Source organism: Quercus suber, unplaced genomic scaffold (genome assembly GCF_002906115.3).
Source record: "Quercus suber isolate HL8 unplaced genomic scaffold, Cork oak 2.0 scaffold_410, whole genome shotgun sequence".
Lineage (NCBI taxonomy): Eukaryota > Viridiplantae > Streptophyta > Magnoliopsida > Fagales > Fagaceae > Quercus > Quercus suber.
Genome location: NW_027069861.1, coordinates 478682 through 495618, shown reverse-complemented (window position 1 = coordinate 495618; position 16937 = coordinate 478682). Strand labels below are relative to the sequence as shown.

General features: G+C 33.8%; 2 protein-coding genes across 2 annotated transcripts in view; one reads left to right on the top strand and one right to left on the bottom strand.

The window, feature by feature from the left end:
• Window positions 1-882: 882 nt before the first annotated feature.
• On the bottom strand, window positions 883-1803 carry LOC111999250 (uncharacterized). Its single transcript, XM_024031374.1, has one exon. It carries the CDS (start codon window positions 1801-1803, stop codon window positions 883-885), a length of 921 nt encoding a protein of 306 aa, XP_023887142.1.
• Window positions 1804-13865: 12062 nt separating this feature from the next.
• The window catches only part of LOC111999278 (UDP-glycosyltransferase 87A1), a 12155-nt gene continuing 9083 nt past the window's right edge, over window positions 13866-16937 (top strand). Inside the window, 1 exon segment of the mRNA XM_065761397.1 lies at window positions 13866-15193. Coding sequence (XP_065617469.1) covers window positions 14701-15193 — 493 coding nt within the window. The 5' untranslated portion in view covers window positions 13866-14700.

Genomic DNA, 16937 nt, shown 5'->3' with positions numbered 1-16937 from the left:
TTGTATTAGCCACCCCGACTTGTCCAAGTGAGGCAGCACTAATGGCCGCCTGAGCTTGTTCAACGCCTCTGCTTCCACTTCCAAAATCAATGGCATGTCTGTGAGGAATTTCCACCAAGGATTTGGTGTTGTTCTCCAGGTTGAGTTATCCAATGCCAGATTCCCTGTTCTCATGCTCGCTGGAGTGATTGGAAATATGTGTTTCCATGCTGTGCAAAGATTCTCCTCGGTTCTGCCCATTGTGATCGTGGGAGCTGACCGAATCTAAGCAATAACTTTGTCTGGGATAACTATGGCCTTGTTCTTGTGCCACATTTCCCAACCCGAGAAGGGGAGGGTTGGTGGCCTTCTGCTGGAGCGGTCCATGGAGGGAGCTGGAGGAAGAAGAAGTTGAGGTTGAAGGAGTGGACTTGGACGATTTCGTGCTTGGCTCAGGACTAGAGCGCTTCAAGGACTTAGTTTCTCTGATATTGGAACTTTTTTAACTTGGGGTGACCTTGAGTTTCTGGCTTTACTCTTAACGATCCCATCTGTCTGGCTTAAGTGGCAGCCCAATTCATTCCCCGAGATCAGTCCATCACTTCCTATACCACCTATCTGAATCTCTACCCGGTCTTTGGGCATATTACTCATGTTATCTACACATGTCTTCCTTCCATTGTCGCCAGCTGAGGCAGAGTCACGTGAAGTTCCAGCCTTGAAAAGGAATGTCTTATCAGCATTAAAGGCGGTCAGGCTAGTTTTTGGGTTTCCAAAAAAACCCGTAGTTCCTTTTATATCTAAAAATCCACTTTGGTTCGTTTGATTGAGTGTATTTACATGTTCATTCTTAACTGGCCGTTTCTTTCTAGTTACCAACATCCATTTCCCAAATTTTTGGTCTCACTTTTGAGGAGTCTTCTTCTCCGATTGCATAGGCGGCGGTTCAGGTGAAGATGTGTTCTCCTCGGGTTGGACACGAAAACAACAGGCTTCTTGTTTGTGTCCAACTCTACCACACCAGAAGCATAAAGTTGATAATCCTTCATACATCACTTTTTGGTATAACTGACCCGCTTTAATGGTATTTATTAGTGGTTTCTTAAGATCAATTTGTAGGCACAAACGAGCATAACTGCCTCTTGAACCGATAGCTCTGTAGGAATCAATTCTAAGGACTGGCCCAATGGCTTTGCCTATTTCCAGAAGGACTGACCTGTCACAAAACTCAATAGGCAGCTCTGGAAATCTAACACAGACAGCCACTGATGAGAAACTAGACTCTGAAGCTCTGAAATATGGCTCCCAAGGTTTGATTGCCAGAAAATGTTCACCAATAAACCATGGACCACCACGTAAAACTTTGTCAGAGTCCCCATTGTCATAAAATTTTATCAGGAAAAAGTCTTTACCTAAATCTACACAATCCATTCTAGCAGTGGGTTTCCACATGGCATTGATCTTGAAAGTGAGATAGTTGTATCCAATAGTTCTACCAAACACTTTCACTATCAAAGCTTTGGCCCAAGGTGCTCTAATACGGTTCTTAGTTTCTTTTGTCAGTTTAACTTCTACTAGACCTTCTGTAATTTCTTCTAACTTAGAGTCAGACCCTGCTTCAAGAGCCTCTTCATTCTCAAAGCTAAAAGCTTGAGTATTGGCTCCTGGGAGATCCCCAATAAGACTATCTTTGTAACTTACCTGACCACGAGTTTGAGTGAGAGGATTATCTCCACTATTGTCTTTGAATTTCTTTGTGCTTCTGTCAAGCTCTTCCTCTTCTTCTCTGGAGCGCAGGGTTGCGTGTTGAAACTCAGGTTCCATCTTTGTTCTAGTTTTTTAGTGTATGAATCTAGCTTTCTTTTGGCCAATAGTCAACTCTTTTTTTAAAATTATTTTTTAATGGATGGTCACCTCCTATTTAATTTGTTGTTAGGAACATAGTCTAAAACATTGTTTTTAAGAAAAAAAAATTACAAATTTCTTTATTTCTCATTTAAATAAAACAATTATTTTTTTAACATAGTCTAAAACATTGTTTTTAAGAAAAAAAATTACAAATTTCTTTATTTCTCATTTAAATAAAATAATTATTTAAAAAAATTATTAATATTGATTTTATCATCATTTCAAGATATATCATCATATCATTATATTTATTGTGGGGGAAAAAACTCAGAGCTACTTAATGGGCCCGGGACACCCTGTTAAGGACTATTATATTTCCGAGGAGCAATAGGTGGTTGGGGTGGCCCAATTGAAGCAAGAAGCCCAGAAGTAAAGGGGGAGTACCGTTCGAAGAGGTCATCACTGGTCCGAAGACGTCTTACTCCTCGGCCACAAATAGCCTTGATCAAACAAACGTTTGGAAGGTCCGAATAATCTTCATAACAATCCCAATGATAATGATAAGTTCTGGGTGGATCCGGAGATGATCAGAACTAAAAAATATCTAAAGGAAAAGCTGCTACCACCGTATTTAAGGCACTACAACAGCTTTTCTGGCCGCATTTATGTGGAGAAGACCCCTGAACAGTGTAACCTCGGCTACCGCCACTCACAAAGAACTAAAGTAGACACATGACGTGACATGCACTTGAGTAAATACGCAGATGAAGAACAGGTGGACGATGAAGATGATAGGAGAGGATGCTATATAAAGAAAAAGGGTCCCTGATAATAAGGGACGGAGGAGAGAGAGAAAAAGGAAGAGAAAAGCTTTACTGTAGCTCTGAACGTTGTAATCACTGTTCACTTAATAAAACATTTCTTCGGACATTCATTCATGGAGTTGTTCAAGCATTAGTTCATGTTATCATCACTGCTAGTAACCTAGCCAACCATTGTTCACTTCATAACCAGCCTAGCTCTTTCGCCCACTCTCTACAAATTTATTGTTCTGGGTTCGCTAGGCCTCCAACCCATATCTTTTGGGCTTGGGCTACAAAAACTGACCCTACAATTATTAATATTGATCTTATCAACATTTCAAGATATATCATCATATCATTATTATTAATATGTATTATTGATCGCATTAAATAATTATTTTCTCCTTATCAATTATACATTTATTAATTATTAAATTAATTTATCTTATTAAAATTAGGATAGCATTTTAGCTAAAACTCTATTATTTAACTTTCAAGAAATTAGAAATTTTATTACCATTGAAATTTTATTTATCTTATTAATTGTTATGATAGATTAATTTAGGTAATCTATTATCTAATTTTTAATAAATTTAATATTTTATTCAAACTAAAATTCTATTATAAAAAATGTTAAGATAAAATTTAAAATTTATTTTAATCATCTACCATAATTTTTATTTTAATATAATAAAACTTGTACGCTCATATTATCCTGCATCAAGCGAATATATATATTACGATAGTAATTTAAAGTCTCAAGTGACTCACTAATTACTATGATAGATTCAATAATATTTATATTTTTTTTTTTGTCTTTCATATAATTTTTTTAATTAATTCGTGCATCACATGGTTATATTACTATTTACAGTTATATAATAAAATGCTGAGTCCTAAAAGTTGTAATTGTGTTAAGTGACTATTTTCTCTCTACAAGGTAGTAACTAATTAAGTCTCATTAATTATTAAGTTAGTTTACCTTAGATTGGACTCTACTGAGGCCCGACCATCTAATGACAAAGAGAAGGATTTGGAGTAGCCGGTGAGCAAGGTCGAATATAGTGGCGCTGCCATGAAATCATAGGCATGAAATTCCAACCATTTGCCATATTTTGTGGCTTTGATATCATTGTAAAGTGAGGTATAGTACAGTGGCACTGCCAAGAAATTCCAATATACATGAAGGATGTGATTCGGCTCTCGAATTGAACCTTATACCTCTTTGTTGAATGTATAGTGCTAATGTGCTATTCTCATGACATTTTTTTTTTTTTTTTGTTAAGAATCAAAACTTTAAACTTGTTTAAATTGAGATGAGATCATTACAAACTAAATCTGTAATGTTTTATGGAACATTTACCACCCAAACTAGTAAATTAGACGAGGTTAAAGCTCTCCTAGCTAAGGCATGAGCGACATAATAACATTCCATATGCATGGTCATCAATTTAATTAGCTTCCTGCAAAAAAAAATCCAACAGGTGATAGAATCTATCTCACAACTTTGGTTTCCCAATTTTTTCCACCAGCTTGTGTGACAAACTAACAATGTTTGAAAGAATTAAATTATATGGCATTATTTTTTCGGAACTTAATGGGATTACATACTTAGCACTCAAATATAGTTTGTCGTCACCTGTGATTTTAAGAGAAAACTTAAGGAAAAAATGACACAATAAGAGAGCATTTATATCACATTCTTACTAGATCTACGTTATAACAATAGATGAGTAAGATAATAAAAGGGAAATACAATTATGTTATTTTCCCCTCGGTGATTCAATGGCTTATTTTCATCAGAACAAGACAATGGTGTGGTATGCTTTCATGGATGATGCTTGAAGTGTTGAGAATTGAGATACCCCCATAATTTACATAAAATCAATTATTGTGTCGAAGATTATGGGCGTTAAAGTGAGAGCCATGAACCGCGCTAATAATTAAAGGGAAATAACTCTTACACATGTATACTAACACACAACGTATACATGTGCATGTTCTTAAGTGAAAATGTGATTTATAGTTACAATTTCAGTTTAAAAAGAAGTCACGATTTTAGTTAAAAATATGTGCATGTGTTAATGCGTGTAAGTGTGTAACGACCATTGGGACCTTCCTTGTGTAAATTGGCAACCTTCTTCCGAACCTTAAAGGGCCATTTAAGTATCACAAGATTCAGAACAAGCAACAGTTGTTTTATGTTTGGGTCACGAAAGCAAGAAATTAAGTTACACAGACTACTAGCTGTTACCCAACTGGTAGACAATGAAATCTCACCGATACAATAATACTTATACATCACAATAATTTTCTTATTTTCATTTTTCTTATTTCGTAGTAAGTGAAAAGAAATTATCAATAACACAAAGAATCCAAGTTGTTTTATGTTTGGGTCATGAAGCAAGAAATTAAGTTACACAGACTACTGTTACCCAACTGGTAGCAATGAAATCTCACCGATGCAATATCTACATCACAAGAATTTGTCTTCTATTACTTTTTCTTATTTCATGGATAGTGAAAAGAAATAATCAATAACACTAAGGGTACGTTTGATACATTGAATGAGGATTACAATGAGAATTGTAATCTTTATTACTAGGAATAAAATGTGTTGTAATGTAATAATTAAACCTATTCATTAGTTTGGTTGTGAGTTATAATATTAGAATGAAACTTAACATTTATTTTAGGAAATTTCTTACTCATACAATTATATCTCCTTAAAAATTGTTATTTTTAAATTTAAGAGAGATATGTGTTATTTTTTATGATTTTTTATTTTTATAATTGTTAGATGTATATTTAAACCTATTCATTAGTTTGGTTGTGAGTTATAATATTAGAATGAAACTTAACATTTATTTTAGGAAATTTCTTACTCATACAATTATATCTCCTTAAAAATTGTTATTTTTAAATTTAAGAGAGATATGTGTTTATTTTTATAATTGTTAGATGTATATGGAAAGTTTATTTATTTGGAAATTTATTAAGTTTTAAAATTATTACTCTTACTAAGGAATAGCTAATACAACCTTTTAAAAATGAATAGTTATTCCTCATTTTGAAGAATAACTATTCATAAGGAATGGTTATTCCTTGTAATAAAAACATAACCAAACTAAAGAATAACTAAACTATAGGAATAACTATTATATTACAGCGCCTATTACAGTCTACTAAACATGTCCTAAAAGAATCCAAAATATGTTCGATAAATCAAATATATAGAATTTATTGTTCATCAATTCACTAGACATTCATACATATAAATTATCATCAAGAACGTACGTACTATACATCGAGAAAGAAAACATCCCTATTTCACAGGTTGTAATTTTCTCTCTCAGACAACAATATCAAACACTAAGATCAAAACAATAACATTACAATTAGGATGGAATGAAGGGAGAGAAAGAATGTCCATCTAGTGTAGCAAATGTTTAAATAAGATCTCTATGTGTCATATCATGCCCACAATGATAAATATGTGTATAGTAAATGATGGGAATGACTTTATGGAAAGTATGAGTGAATATATGGAAATATGAAAGAGGGATGAAGTGGTGTTTAGCCTTTTCGGGTATGGTGAAAAGAGGGACTGTTTATGGCTATTTTAAGGTGTTGGGATTTCTAAGAAGATGGAATAAGATGTTTATGGGTAGGTTTACAAAGGTATTTATGGACTAAAGGCAAGTTTATGAACTAAATGACTGATTTATGAGCTGAAAATAGCATGATGGGTGGAGAATTTTATGAGAAGATCTTGTTTTCTGAAACTAGGATCAGAGCTCAAGAGAGTTGGTTGACACTTCAAGCCAGATGTCAACCATTGATCCTCTGCTAGGAGCTTTTGCTGGACACCCCCTAATGCCCTCTAAACCACTTAATTTTCCCCTTTTAGGATTCATGGGCTTGGTTCATAAATTAATTACATACATTTTTAGTAAGAAAATAAACTATTTAGTTGAAGATTTCATGAGCTTGGAGGTCTTAGTTATGGTTTCCTTGAGTTGTAACCAAAACTTGGAGAAGAAGGGTACTTATTGCCCATTAGCTTTTAGGTGTCAGTCCAGCCTCTAATACTGTTCATGTTAGAGTTGGCAGTGGCAGAGAGATTGATGGGATAGGTAGCCAACTTCTAATTTGGTTTGGGAGCTTGTTTGTTTCTTAAGGTGCTCTTCAGTGGAAGGCAGAACTGAAAGGAGTTCTCCAGTTGGGTCAGTTTGCACACATGAGTTGTTTTGACTGAGATTTCATGTTAGGCTTAGCCATTTGGGCTAAGTATTTCAATGGGCCTTGGACTTAGTGGTTCTTTCCACTTGGGCCTATCCTTTTGCTTTCTTGTTGTGAGCCCTCAAAATGGATAAAACTACCATATATTGCCATGAATTTTTATTCCACATGGGCTTTAGTTGTTAGTAAAAATGAAATGTATTCATGACTTTTAACAAATATTTATGATAGGTTTTGGGTATTAATTTTCATGGGCTTTAAATAACAATTTGTATAGTTTCTCATAATTTTTGCCATGAATTATTTTGTAAATGATTTTTTTTTTTGGGGCTTTTAAATATTAACTTCCAATGTCTCTTGTAAATAATATTTACCATGGGTTTTAATAGAGACAATATCCATGGGTTTCAAATAAAATATGGTAACAACCACTATAATGGAATAATGTGATATTCTCATGGGTTTTTCTATAGATAATCATAATGGGCTTGTAAGGTGAATAATTACCATGAATGTTGTGATATAAGATAAATAGTGACCATGGGTTCTTATTATATAAATTCCAAACATTTATAATATGATATGAAATAAATAAATATCATAGGTCTAAAATAAATAATCATAACTTTCCATGAGCTTTTATATTAGTAACACAAATTCTTAATTTTTAATGGGCTTGATATATGTTTGTCATGGGTTTTGGAAAAATGAATAGTGTTACGTAACATAAATAGTTACCATGGGTTTTATAAGATAAATTCCATGGGCTTATAATATTATAATAATAGGCTTAAGAACTTAAAGCATTGTTCATCATTGGACTTTAAATGAGATACTTATGACATAGTATTTTGCCAAGTATCGATAACCTTGGGCTTTTACTAAATAGTGCCAAGTAGCTAGCTTAGGCTTTTAACAGTGCCAACATAAATTGAGCTTTTGATATTGCCAATGAAAATTTAGCTTTTGAAATATTGCCAAGCATAAGTAGCCTTAGGCTTTAAAAAGAATGAGATGTGTGCATTGGGCTCATAGGGCCGCTTTTGGGCTTATCTAAATAATGATAATAAAACTGGATAAGATATGAGGTTTTGGGCTTTTGTGATTGTTTATATCGTGGCTTAATTTAGAAAATGAGATAGGAAATATTTGTGGGCCAATGGGATAAGAAATATTTATGGAGGCCCAAACTAATTTATGGATGGTATTTTGGTATTTTTTTGGTGAATAAATAAATATGATTAAATAGGATTGGAGCATGTGGCATAAGTGAAAAAATTGTACCTAACATTTGAATATATATTATTCTTAGTTGCTTGGTTTAAATTAGATATGGTGATCTTGAAAATGCGGAAATCTTGTTACTTTATGAATTCTCTCTTCTAGGTTTGCTACCTTTTGTTGTGTAGTTAAAGTTTAAACAAACATTCATGGACTTGTTCAATGTTTTGACAGAAGTAAAAAATGCTCAAGTGCAAAAAAGTTCCAAAAAGAGGACCTTGTGTGGCTGAAGCTAAACTAAAGAAGATTTTACGTGAACAAAAAAATGAAGACACTGGCTTTTCTCTCCTTTTCTCCCTCTCGATCTCTCTTTCTTTCTCTTTCCCCATATTTCTCCCTCTTAGTCTCTTTGTTATCGTTATCGTGTGGGTGGGGTTTCAATTTGTGTTCTTTAGACGTGGGGGCCGGGGGGAGGGAGCGACTTTATTTACTTAATTTAATTTTTGGTTTTTTTATTAGTTTTTTTTTAATTAAGAAATAAGTTATAAAAAAAATATTAAATATAGTGCAAAACGGCTTCCTTTTGGTAAGATAACAGCAGCATTGGACGTATTGTTAACGGAGAACTGAATTGAGGATGATTGAAACTTAGATGACTAAAATGACAAAATGTAAACTTAGAGGACTGGAATGAAAAGTGGTAAAATTTAGAGGGTGAGTTTTGTATTTTGACATTTATTTTATTTTATTTACCCCAGTGATAGAAAGGAAGCTCTTAAACACAACTTGCAAATAGTTCTAGAACAAACCCTATCAAAGCAATCTAAATACAAAAGGGAATAACATAACCAACAACAAAAAATCAAAATCATAAAATTTTGCGAGCTATGTTCAACCCATCTGATATGAGTAATGAGCATTGGTGTATTTAAACAGTAGTTGCTCACTGTGAAGATCTGTTGTACTTGATAGCCGATATTGCTTAAATCATTTCAGCAGAAAATTTGATCCACAGGTGTTGCGCTATCCATGCCAAATGCATAATGTGTCATTTGAATGACATGCCTGAAGTGATATGTTACACTCAATCTCTTTTAAAGTATATCAACGTAAACATCAATAGACAACACTGATGAAAGTAGAGTCTTATAACACCTTTTTTTTTTTTAATTTTTTTTAATTTTTTTAAGATGATTTAAATCTATGATGTCATCTTCATCATAAATTTTTTTTATCATCAGGCAAAGACACTAGTTGGTTTATGGTGTAGGCCAAGATTGATTTCTAGTTTTTTTTATTCAATGACAAGAAACTTTACTAGTTAAGTTAACTAAGATCCACTTATAACATATTCTTCTTAATATTTTGACAAATTTTAATTTTAGTGAATACTAATAAAATCATAAGCTATACTACATGATAAGGGTGGTAGTATCCGACACAAACCGTGAACATAATACAAACACAAAACGAACTTAGTAGGTTAAGTTAAGGCTTAATGAGAATTCGTGTTAGATTTGGGTCAACATTATTTGACTTGTTTAATAAACATGTTGTGTCATGTTTAACATGCAAAATATGTTTGACTTGTTTAACTAAAGGTCATTTTAGCCAATTTACCCTTAAAAACCCTAAGTATATAAGCTTATTTCCTATCATTTATCCCAAGACTTGTCTTGATAACATATTATTCATGTCAATTTTAACATGACCTATTTATTAATCGAGTCATGCGTGTCATGTCGTGTTACTTGTTTAATAAACATATCATGTTAGGAATGAGAAATCTTGGCTTGTTTAATAAACGTGTTGTATTTATGTTGACTCATATAATTGAATACTCATGACCCAATATGTGAACACGAATTACCACCCCTACTACATGATAAAATTTTGGATTTTGAATGTTTTTGAACATGAATTGTGCTTTTTATATAAAGGCATCTCATGTACATATTAAACAACACAATTCAATAGAATTATTCCTACAATTCTAATCGTCTTAAAAAATATGGTTGTACCAAATGACTATTAAGTGGTTATTCTTTCATTGGTAATCGTGTGCATTTGACAATCAATTAAAAGTTAGATTTTTTTTTTTTTGCTTAAATTATCTATTGTTTGCAGGTCTCACATTACTTTTTGTTTCAGTTTTATTTCAAATAATCTAACTTTCAACTTTTTGAAAATAAGTTTGTTTTTAGTTTTCAATTTTACATCATGCAAATAAGTTACTGAAAATAAGAATTCCAAACTTTGTAGAAGACTTTTTATTGGATTAAAACATAACATTTCACCCGTTCCAAAACCAAAAAGAGAGCTTATTGATTTTTTTTAAGGATAACTTATTCATTCGACTATTAGAAAAGGTTTTACTAATTTGAAAATAGAGGTTTCTAAAAGAGTAAGCCGTTTTACCACTCTTAACTATTTCAATGTTACGCTTTAGAGCATTCACATCAAGAATGCTATAATGCAAAAAATGTCATTAATAACAACCAGTATACAAAAAACATACTACATCAAACATGCAATATGCTACATTGAACATGCTATCTCTAGCAGCTCACTGTAGTAAGGTGTTAAACAAAAATATCATTTGTTTATTCAGACACACGTGGTCTTTCCCTCGTTTTCATCACACGCTCCAACCCACTGACTCACTGAGTCATCTCACTGTAGTTCACTGTTTTCTCTCTTTCTCTCTTTCTTCTTGCGCCGGACTACTGGAGTGTTTTCTCTTTTCCTTTTCTGTTGCTTCTCCCTCAACGCCAAGCTCTCTTCCCATCTCCCATGCCTAATCCCCTCAACTCGTGCCTCTCACTCTCTTAATCTTCTCAAATTTCCGGTCTGCCCAAGGCACCTAGACTCCGAATCCGAACCCAGTAGAGACGCCATATCCCGATGCCTCCACTCGGCCTCATTGCTTGTCATCGACCAATTGGTTCGCGAGCTTTGCCGCCTCGTCGACCAATTGGTTCTTTCTTGCTTGCCCCTCTCTCTCATAGTGGTGCTTTGTGGGGTTTGATGTTTTTATTTTTGTTTTTGTTTTTCTGCTCTTTGTGGGTCTGAGTTTGTGATTTGTTTGTTCTTGGTGGTTCGGCAGTTGTGGGTCTAAGTTACCAAATTTAGTTGTGATTTTTTGATTTTGTGGTTGTAGTTTGATTTTGGGTTTGTGACTTGTTTGTGATTTTGGTGGTTGGTAATTAGGGTTGTGGGCGGTGGTGGGTGTGGGTGTGGGCAATAGTGGCTGGTGTGTATGGCCAGTGGCAATGGGTTTTGGTTTTGCAGTTGGTTTGGGCTTTGGTGGTTTTGGTTTTGTAGTGGGTTTCAATTTTGCAGTGGCTTGGGTTTTCTAATGGTGGGTGGTAGCTTGGGTTTTCTAATGATGTTGGTGGCTGGCGATGGTCAAGAGTGGTGGATTGCTCATTTTTGTTTGGAAGAAGAGAAATGCACAAAGAAAGAGAGAGGAAGAGATGCATTGATAATAAAATAAAATAAAAATATAATATTATAAAGAAGTGGTAAAAATAATAAAACTTTTGATATTAGATATATTATAAAATGATGTGTTAAAATAATTAAAATAGTGTTTTGAATTGCTAAGTACTAGTATATTTTTTAACATTCTTTGCGTCAACACTCTTTCCTATTTGTGCTTTATACCATATTGCAACATCATGTCAAACCCTTTGGATATACTATATATAATAAATAGTACAAAATGGAAGCAAGCTGTAAGCCCCAAAGTATTTAGTCAAAGGAGTCAAACCTTATATTTGATATGCACTTATATTTTTGCTTTTAAACGGCTGGTCTCAGCTACACTCTTTAGAGCAATCATACCAATCCATGTAAAATATTCTGTCTATATTAGAATAAAAACTTACTTTTATTTTATTTTATACAACTACTTTTTCAAAACACCCACATTAGTTTATCTATTTTAAAAGAGATTTTAATAAAATATTCATTATTCATTCTATTCTTTTTTTTTTTTTAATTTTATTTTAGTTTTCTCTAATTATCAAAGCTTTTGAATTTAAACTTATTTTTCAAGCAATCACCAAAACCGATGGCTTAGGTAGAGGAGCCATAGGTGCTGGAGGTCCGATGATTGGACCACTGGAATAGTTGCTCCGATGACCATCGCCGGAGTGGTGTCTTTAATGATTGGACTGCTAGCATTGGTGGTTGAATTGACAGTTTTGATTATCGGACCTCTGGCATTGATCGCCAAAACTGTGTCTTCGATAATCGGAATGGCGGTTCAAGTGACTGGATTGCAATGCGGTAAATTCAAATATAATGGTCACATTTTTTAATTTAATGATTTTAATATAAACATTTAAGAAAATTCCTAATAAACTAATCAGATTAGTTAATAAAATTCCTAATAAACTAATCAGATTAGTTAGTAAAACAATTGGCCTGTTTGGATGAAGGGGGGAAGGAGGGGGAGTAGAGGGGAGTAAAGTAGAGTTAGCTAAAAATAAGCAAATTTTGTGCTAAATCTAATCTACTCTACTCTACTCTACTCCCCCTCCCTCCCTCCCTCTTAATCTAAACGGACCATAAAACAATTTGGTTTTTCGGTAAATAAACATGGACATTAAGGTATTTGTAAAAGAGGACGCTTCCTAGAATTTTCCTACCCCACATGATTGGCTAGCTTTTCAGACTCTTATCTTCATTTCATTTGTACTTGGCTTGGAATACCACAAAGAGTCTAATAAACAAGGGCTCTTCTTTTCTCAAAAAATAGGTTCATTTGGATGCAATCCCAGGACTCTTCTTTTCTCTTCCACTACCTTTCTCTTCTTCCTTTCCAAACCCTAATCTATCTCTATATCCTCCTCCACAGCCATATCCACTCAATTACACTGCCACCATCATCACACCGCCACTTTCATACCAATCCATGTAAAATATTCTGTCTATATTAGAATAAAAACTTACTTTTATTTTATTTTATACAACTACTTTTTCAAAACACCCACATTAGTTTATCTATTTTAAAAGAGATTTTAATAAAATATTCATTATTCATTCTATTCTTTTTTTTTTTTTAATTTTATTTTAGTTTTCTCTAATTATCAAAGCTTTTGAATTTAAACTTATTTTTCAAGCAATCACCAAAACCGATGGCTTAGGTAGAGGAGCCATAGGTGCTGGAGGTCCGATGATTGGACCACTGGAATAGTTGCTCCGATGACCATCGCCGGAGTGGTGTCTTTAATGATTGGACTGCTAGCATTGGTGGTTGAATTGACAGTTTTGATTATCGGACCTCTGGCATTGATCGCCAAAACTGTGTCTTCGATAATCGGAATGGCGGTTCAAGTGACTGGATTGCAATGCGGTAAATTCAAATATAATGGTCACATTTTTTAATTTAATGATTTTAATATAAACATTTAAGAAAATTCCTAATAAACTAATCAGATTAGTTAATAAAATTCCTAATAAACTAATCAGATTAGTTAGTAAAACAATTGGCCTGTTTGGATGAAGGGGGGAAGGAGGGGGAGTAGAGGGGAGTAAAGTAGAGTTAGCTAAAGATAAGCAAATTTTGTGCTAAATCTAATCTACTCTACTCTACTCTACTCCCCCTCCCTCCCTCCCTCTTAATCTAAACGGACCATAAAACAATTTGGTTTTTCGGTAAATAAACATGGACATTAAGGTATTTGTAAAAGAGGACGCTTCCTAGAATTTTCCTACCCCACATGATTGGCTAGCTTTTCAGACTCTTATCTTCATTTCATTTGTACTTGGCTTGGAATACCACAAAGAGTCTAATAAACAAGGGCTCTTCTTTTCTCAAAAAATAGGTTCATTTGGATGCAATCCCAGGACTCTTCTTTTCTCTTCCACTACCTTTCTCTTCTTCCTTTCCAAACCCTAATCTATCTCTATATCCTCCTCCACAGCCATATCCACTCAATTACACTGCCACCATCATCACACCGCCACTAACAACCCAAGTTAGCCCTAGTTGCAATGATCCACCACTGCCACCTTCGATCTTGATGTAGTGCTGTATGGTCCCCACTTGACTTCATCTTGGTTTTGGTTTATTTTGGAGTTTGATTTCATCTGGTTCTTGCTGGTTCTATGATGGGTTATTGCTAATTTTAGTTTTTGAGTTTTTTTTTATTTGGGTGGTACCACCTTGATCTGTGGTTGAAGTTGGGTAGAGGTGGTTTTGTAATTTTGTTATTGAAAGAAGATAGAGATCAGTGGTTGAGGCTGGGGGTAAGGGTGATTTTGTGGTTTTGTTGTGAGAAGAAGATAAAAGAGAAGAGTGAGATGAAGTGGGAGAGGGAAAAAAAGAATAAAAAAATCTTTTGCACATAAACAGTAACTGTGCATATTTTTATATATTTGCATAGTTTTTCAAGCACTGATATGAATTTTTTTTTTTGAGTTAAAATATACAAAACTGAACACTTTTTGTATTTTGCAAACTTTTGCAATCATTGATACGGTTGATCTCAATCCCAAACAGAGAGACATTTCACTGCACGGAACATCTCAGTCCACTCCATAATACACAGACCCAATACTCCCTTACCTCCATCTCAGTTGCCATCAAAATACCGATATGAATTCCGCAAAAACAGAACCATCAACCATCTGCCACATGGTAGCAATGCCCTATCCCGGTCGAGGCCACATCAACGCTATGATGAACAGCTGCAAGCTACTGGCTTCGAAAAGCACCGATATTCTCATCAGCTTCGTCATCACCGAAGAGTGGCTCGGATTCATCGGCTCAGACCCAAAGCCAGCTAATATACGCTTCGCCACCGTACCCAACTGCATACCTTCCGAGAAGGGTCGTGGGAAAGATTTTGCTGGCTTCGTGAAAGCCGTCAATACCAAGATGGAAGCGCCATTTGAGGAGCTCCTGGACCGGCTTGAGCCACCGGTGAAAGCCATCGTGGCTGATACTTATATATACTGGCCTATCGCCTTGGGGAACCGAAAGAATATTCCAGTGGCCTCACTTTTTCCGATGCCGGCGATGGTATTCTCTATGTTTTATCATTTTGAACTGATCGTGCAGAACCGGCATTTCCCTGTTGATTTGTCAGGTACGTTTTGGTTCTTTTGCCTGTTCGGGTTTTGGGAACGATACATGTGAAAAGTAACTAGTGGGTCAGTTCATAACTTTTGTTTTATTAATAAACTTGTCAGTTTATAACTTCATAATATAATATAATAATAATAATAATAATGGGTGCTTGGTTGCGATTATTAATAAAATCATATGAGAAATTATCAGGGAAAATTAATTGTTTTATTTTTTTTTTTGCATAAAATATTTCTAATCCTAAACTATTTTTTTAGCCATTCGTTAATATTTTTCCTGTAATAATATACCTTTTTCAAAAAGAAAAAAATTAAAAAAAAAAAAAAAAAGAATGAAAGAGTAATGCCATATCCACGCTCAAATGAAATTCACAACATTTTTATGAGGTAGTTCCAAAATTAAATTTTAGGAGTTTCATCAATAAATTTAAATTAAAAGAAATCTAATAAAAAGAGAATTTAAATATATTGAATATCAATAAGAAAAAAATATACCCATACACAAACACATACGACAACTACATGAAGTATTATAACTTTCTTTTATTGAATTTTTATATTTTGAAATTGTTATATAATAGTTTATTATCATTTATCATTATTTATTGTTAATATAGATAGGCGTGACCATTTTATTTTATTAAGTTTGTATATTATTTTTATTTTTATGCAATTGTTATTATCCATTATTAATTGTTTTTATAAAAAACATTTCAAGCTAAATAATAAAACTCAACGGGTACAGTATTAATTATTGCTCAAACACTCACACACATTCATGCATAAACAATATATTAAGTGTCTACTTAACCAATCAAATACTTAAAATAATCATTAACTTTACTATTATATTTTTTTTTGGCTGAATAACTTTACTATTATATTTATACTATATACACACATTCATACAAATAATATTATAATAAATTAAAAATTAAAAATAACGCATAAAATCAGTATCAAAGATACATTCATACACATAATATAAAATACATTCATACACATAATATAAATTTATAATAGAGATATGCTCACAACTTACAAACTCTCATTCTTTACTTTTAAAATTTGAGAGAAGAAAGAGAGAGATATATATATCTGTGATATGGGTGATATGTGATAAGTGTGTGCAAAAATATGTTTAAGTGTAAATTTGTTTTCTGAAAATATTTTTAAGGGTAATTAAATAAATAAATAAATATATATATATATATATATATGTAGGGACCCAATTTGGATTGACCCTGAATACGAATGGGTTTTCAGCCCAACCAGCCCAAACAATAAATTTATAGAGAGTGGATTGAAAGGTTTAGGTGCTGGCCGTCGATCACCATGCATGAACTTTTCTTATAAAAAATGCTAAGAGTGCATTTACAGATGGGGGACGCTCCTCGGCCCGTGGCCGAGGAGGCCTTATTGTTCTCTCTTTTTTTCCCCCCTCCCCATTTTTACTTTACTAGCTCTTCTTTTATAGTTTTTATCTTCCTATCCCCTCCTTCCATCTGTTGATCATCTATTTGCCTTTTTTTCTGGCCGTCCGTCCCATCAGAGGCCTTATCGGTACTCAAGTGGTTCACTCTGATCAACGTTATCCTGCCAAGGGGTTACCTCCCCATTAATGCGGCCAGGGGGGTTAGTTGAATGCATTAAATGTGAGAGTGACAGCTTACTTTGGGGTTAGTCTCTCCCCAAAATTACCTTCGTCAGGCCGATGATAAGGTGGTCCTCGGTGTGGATTGGGAA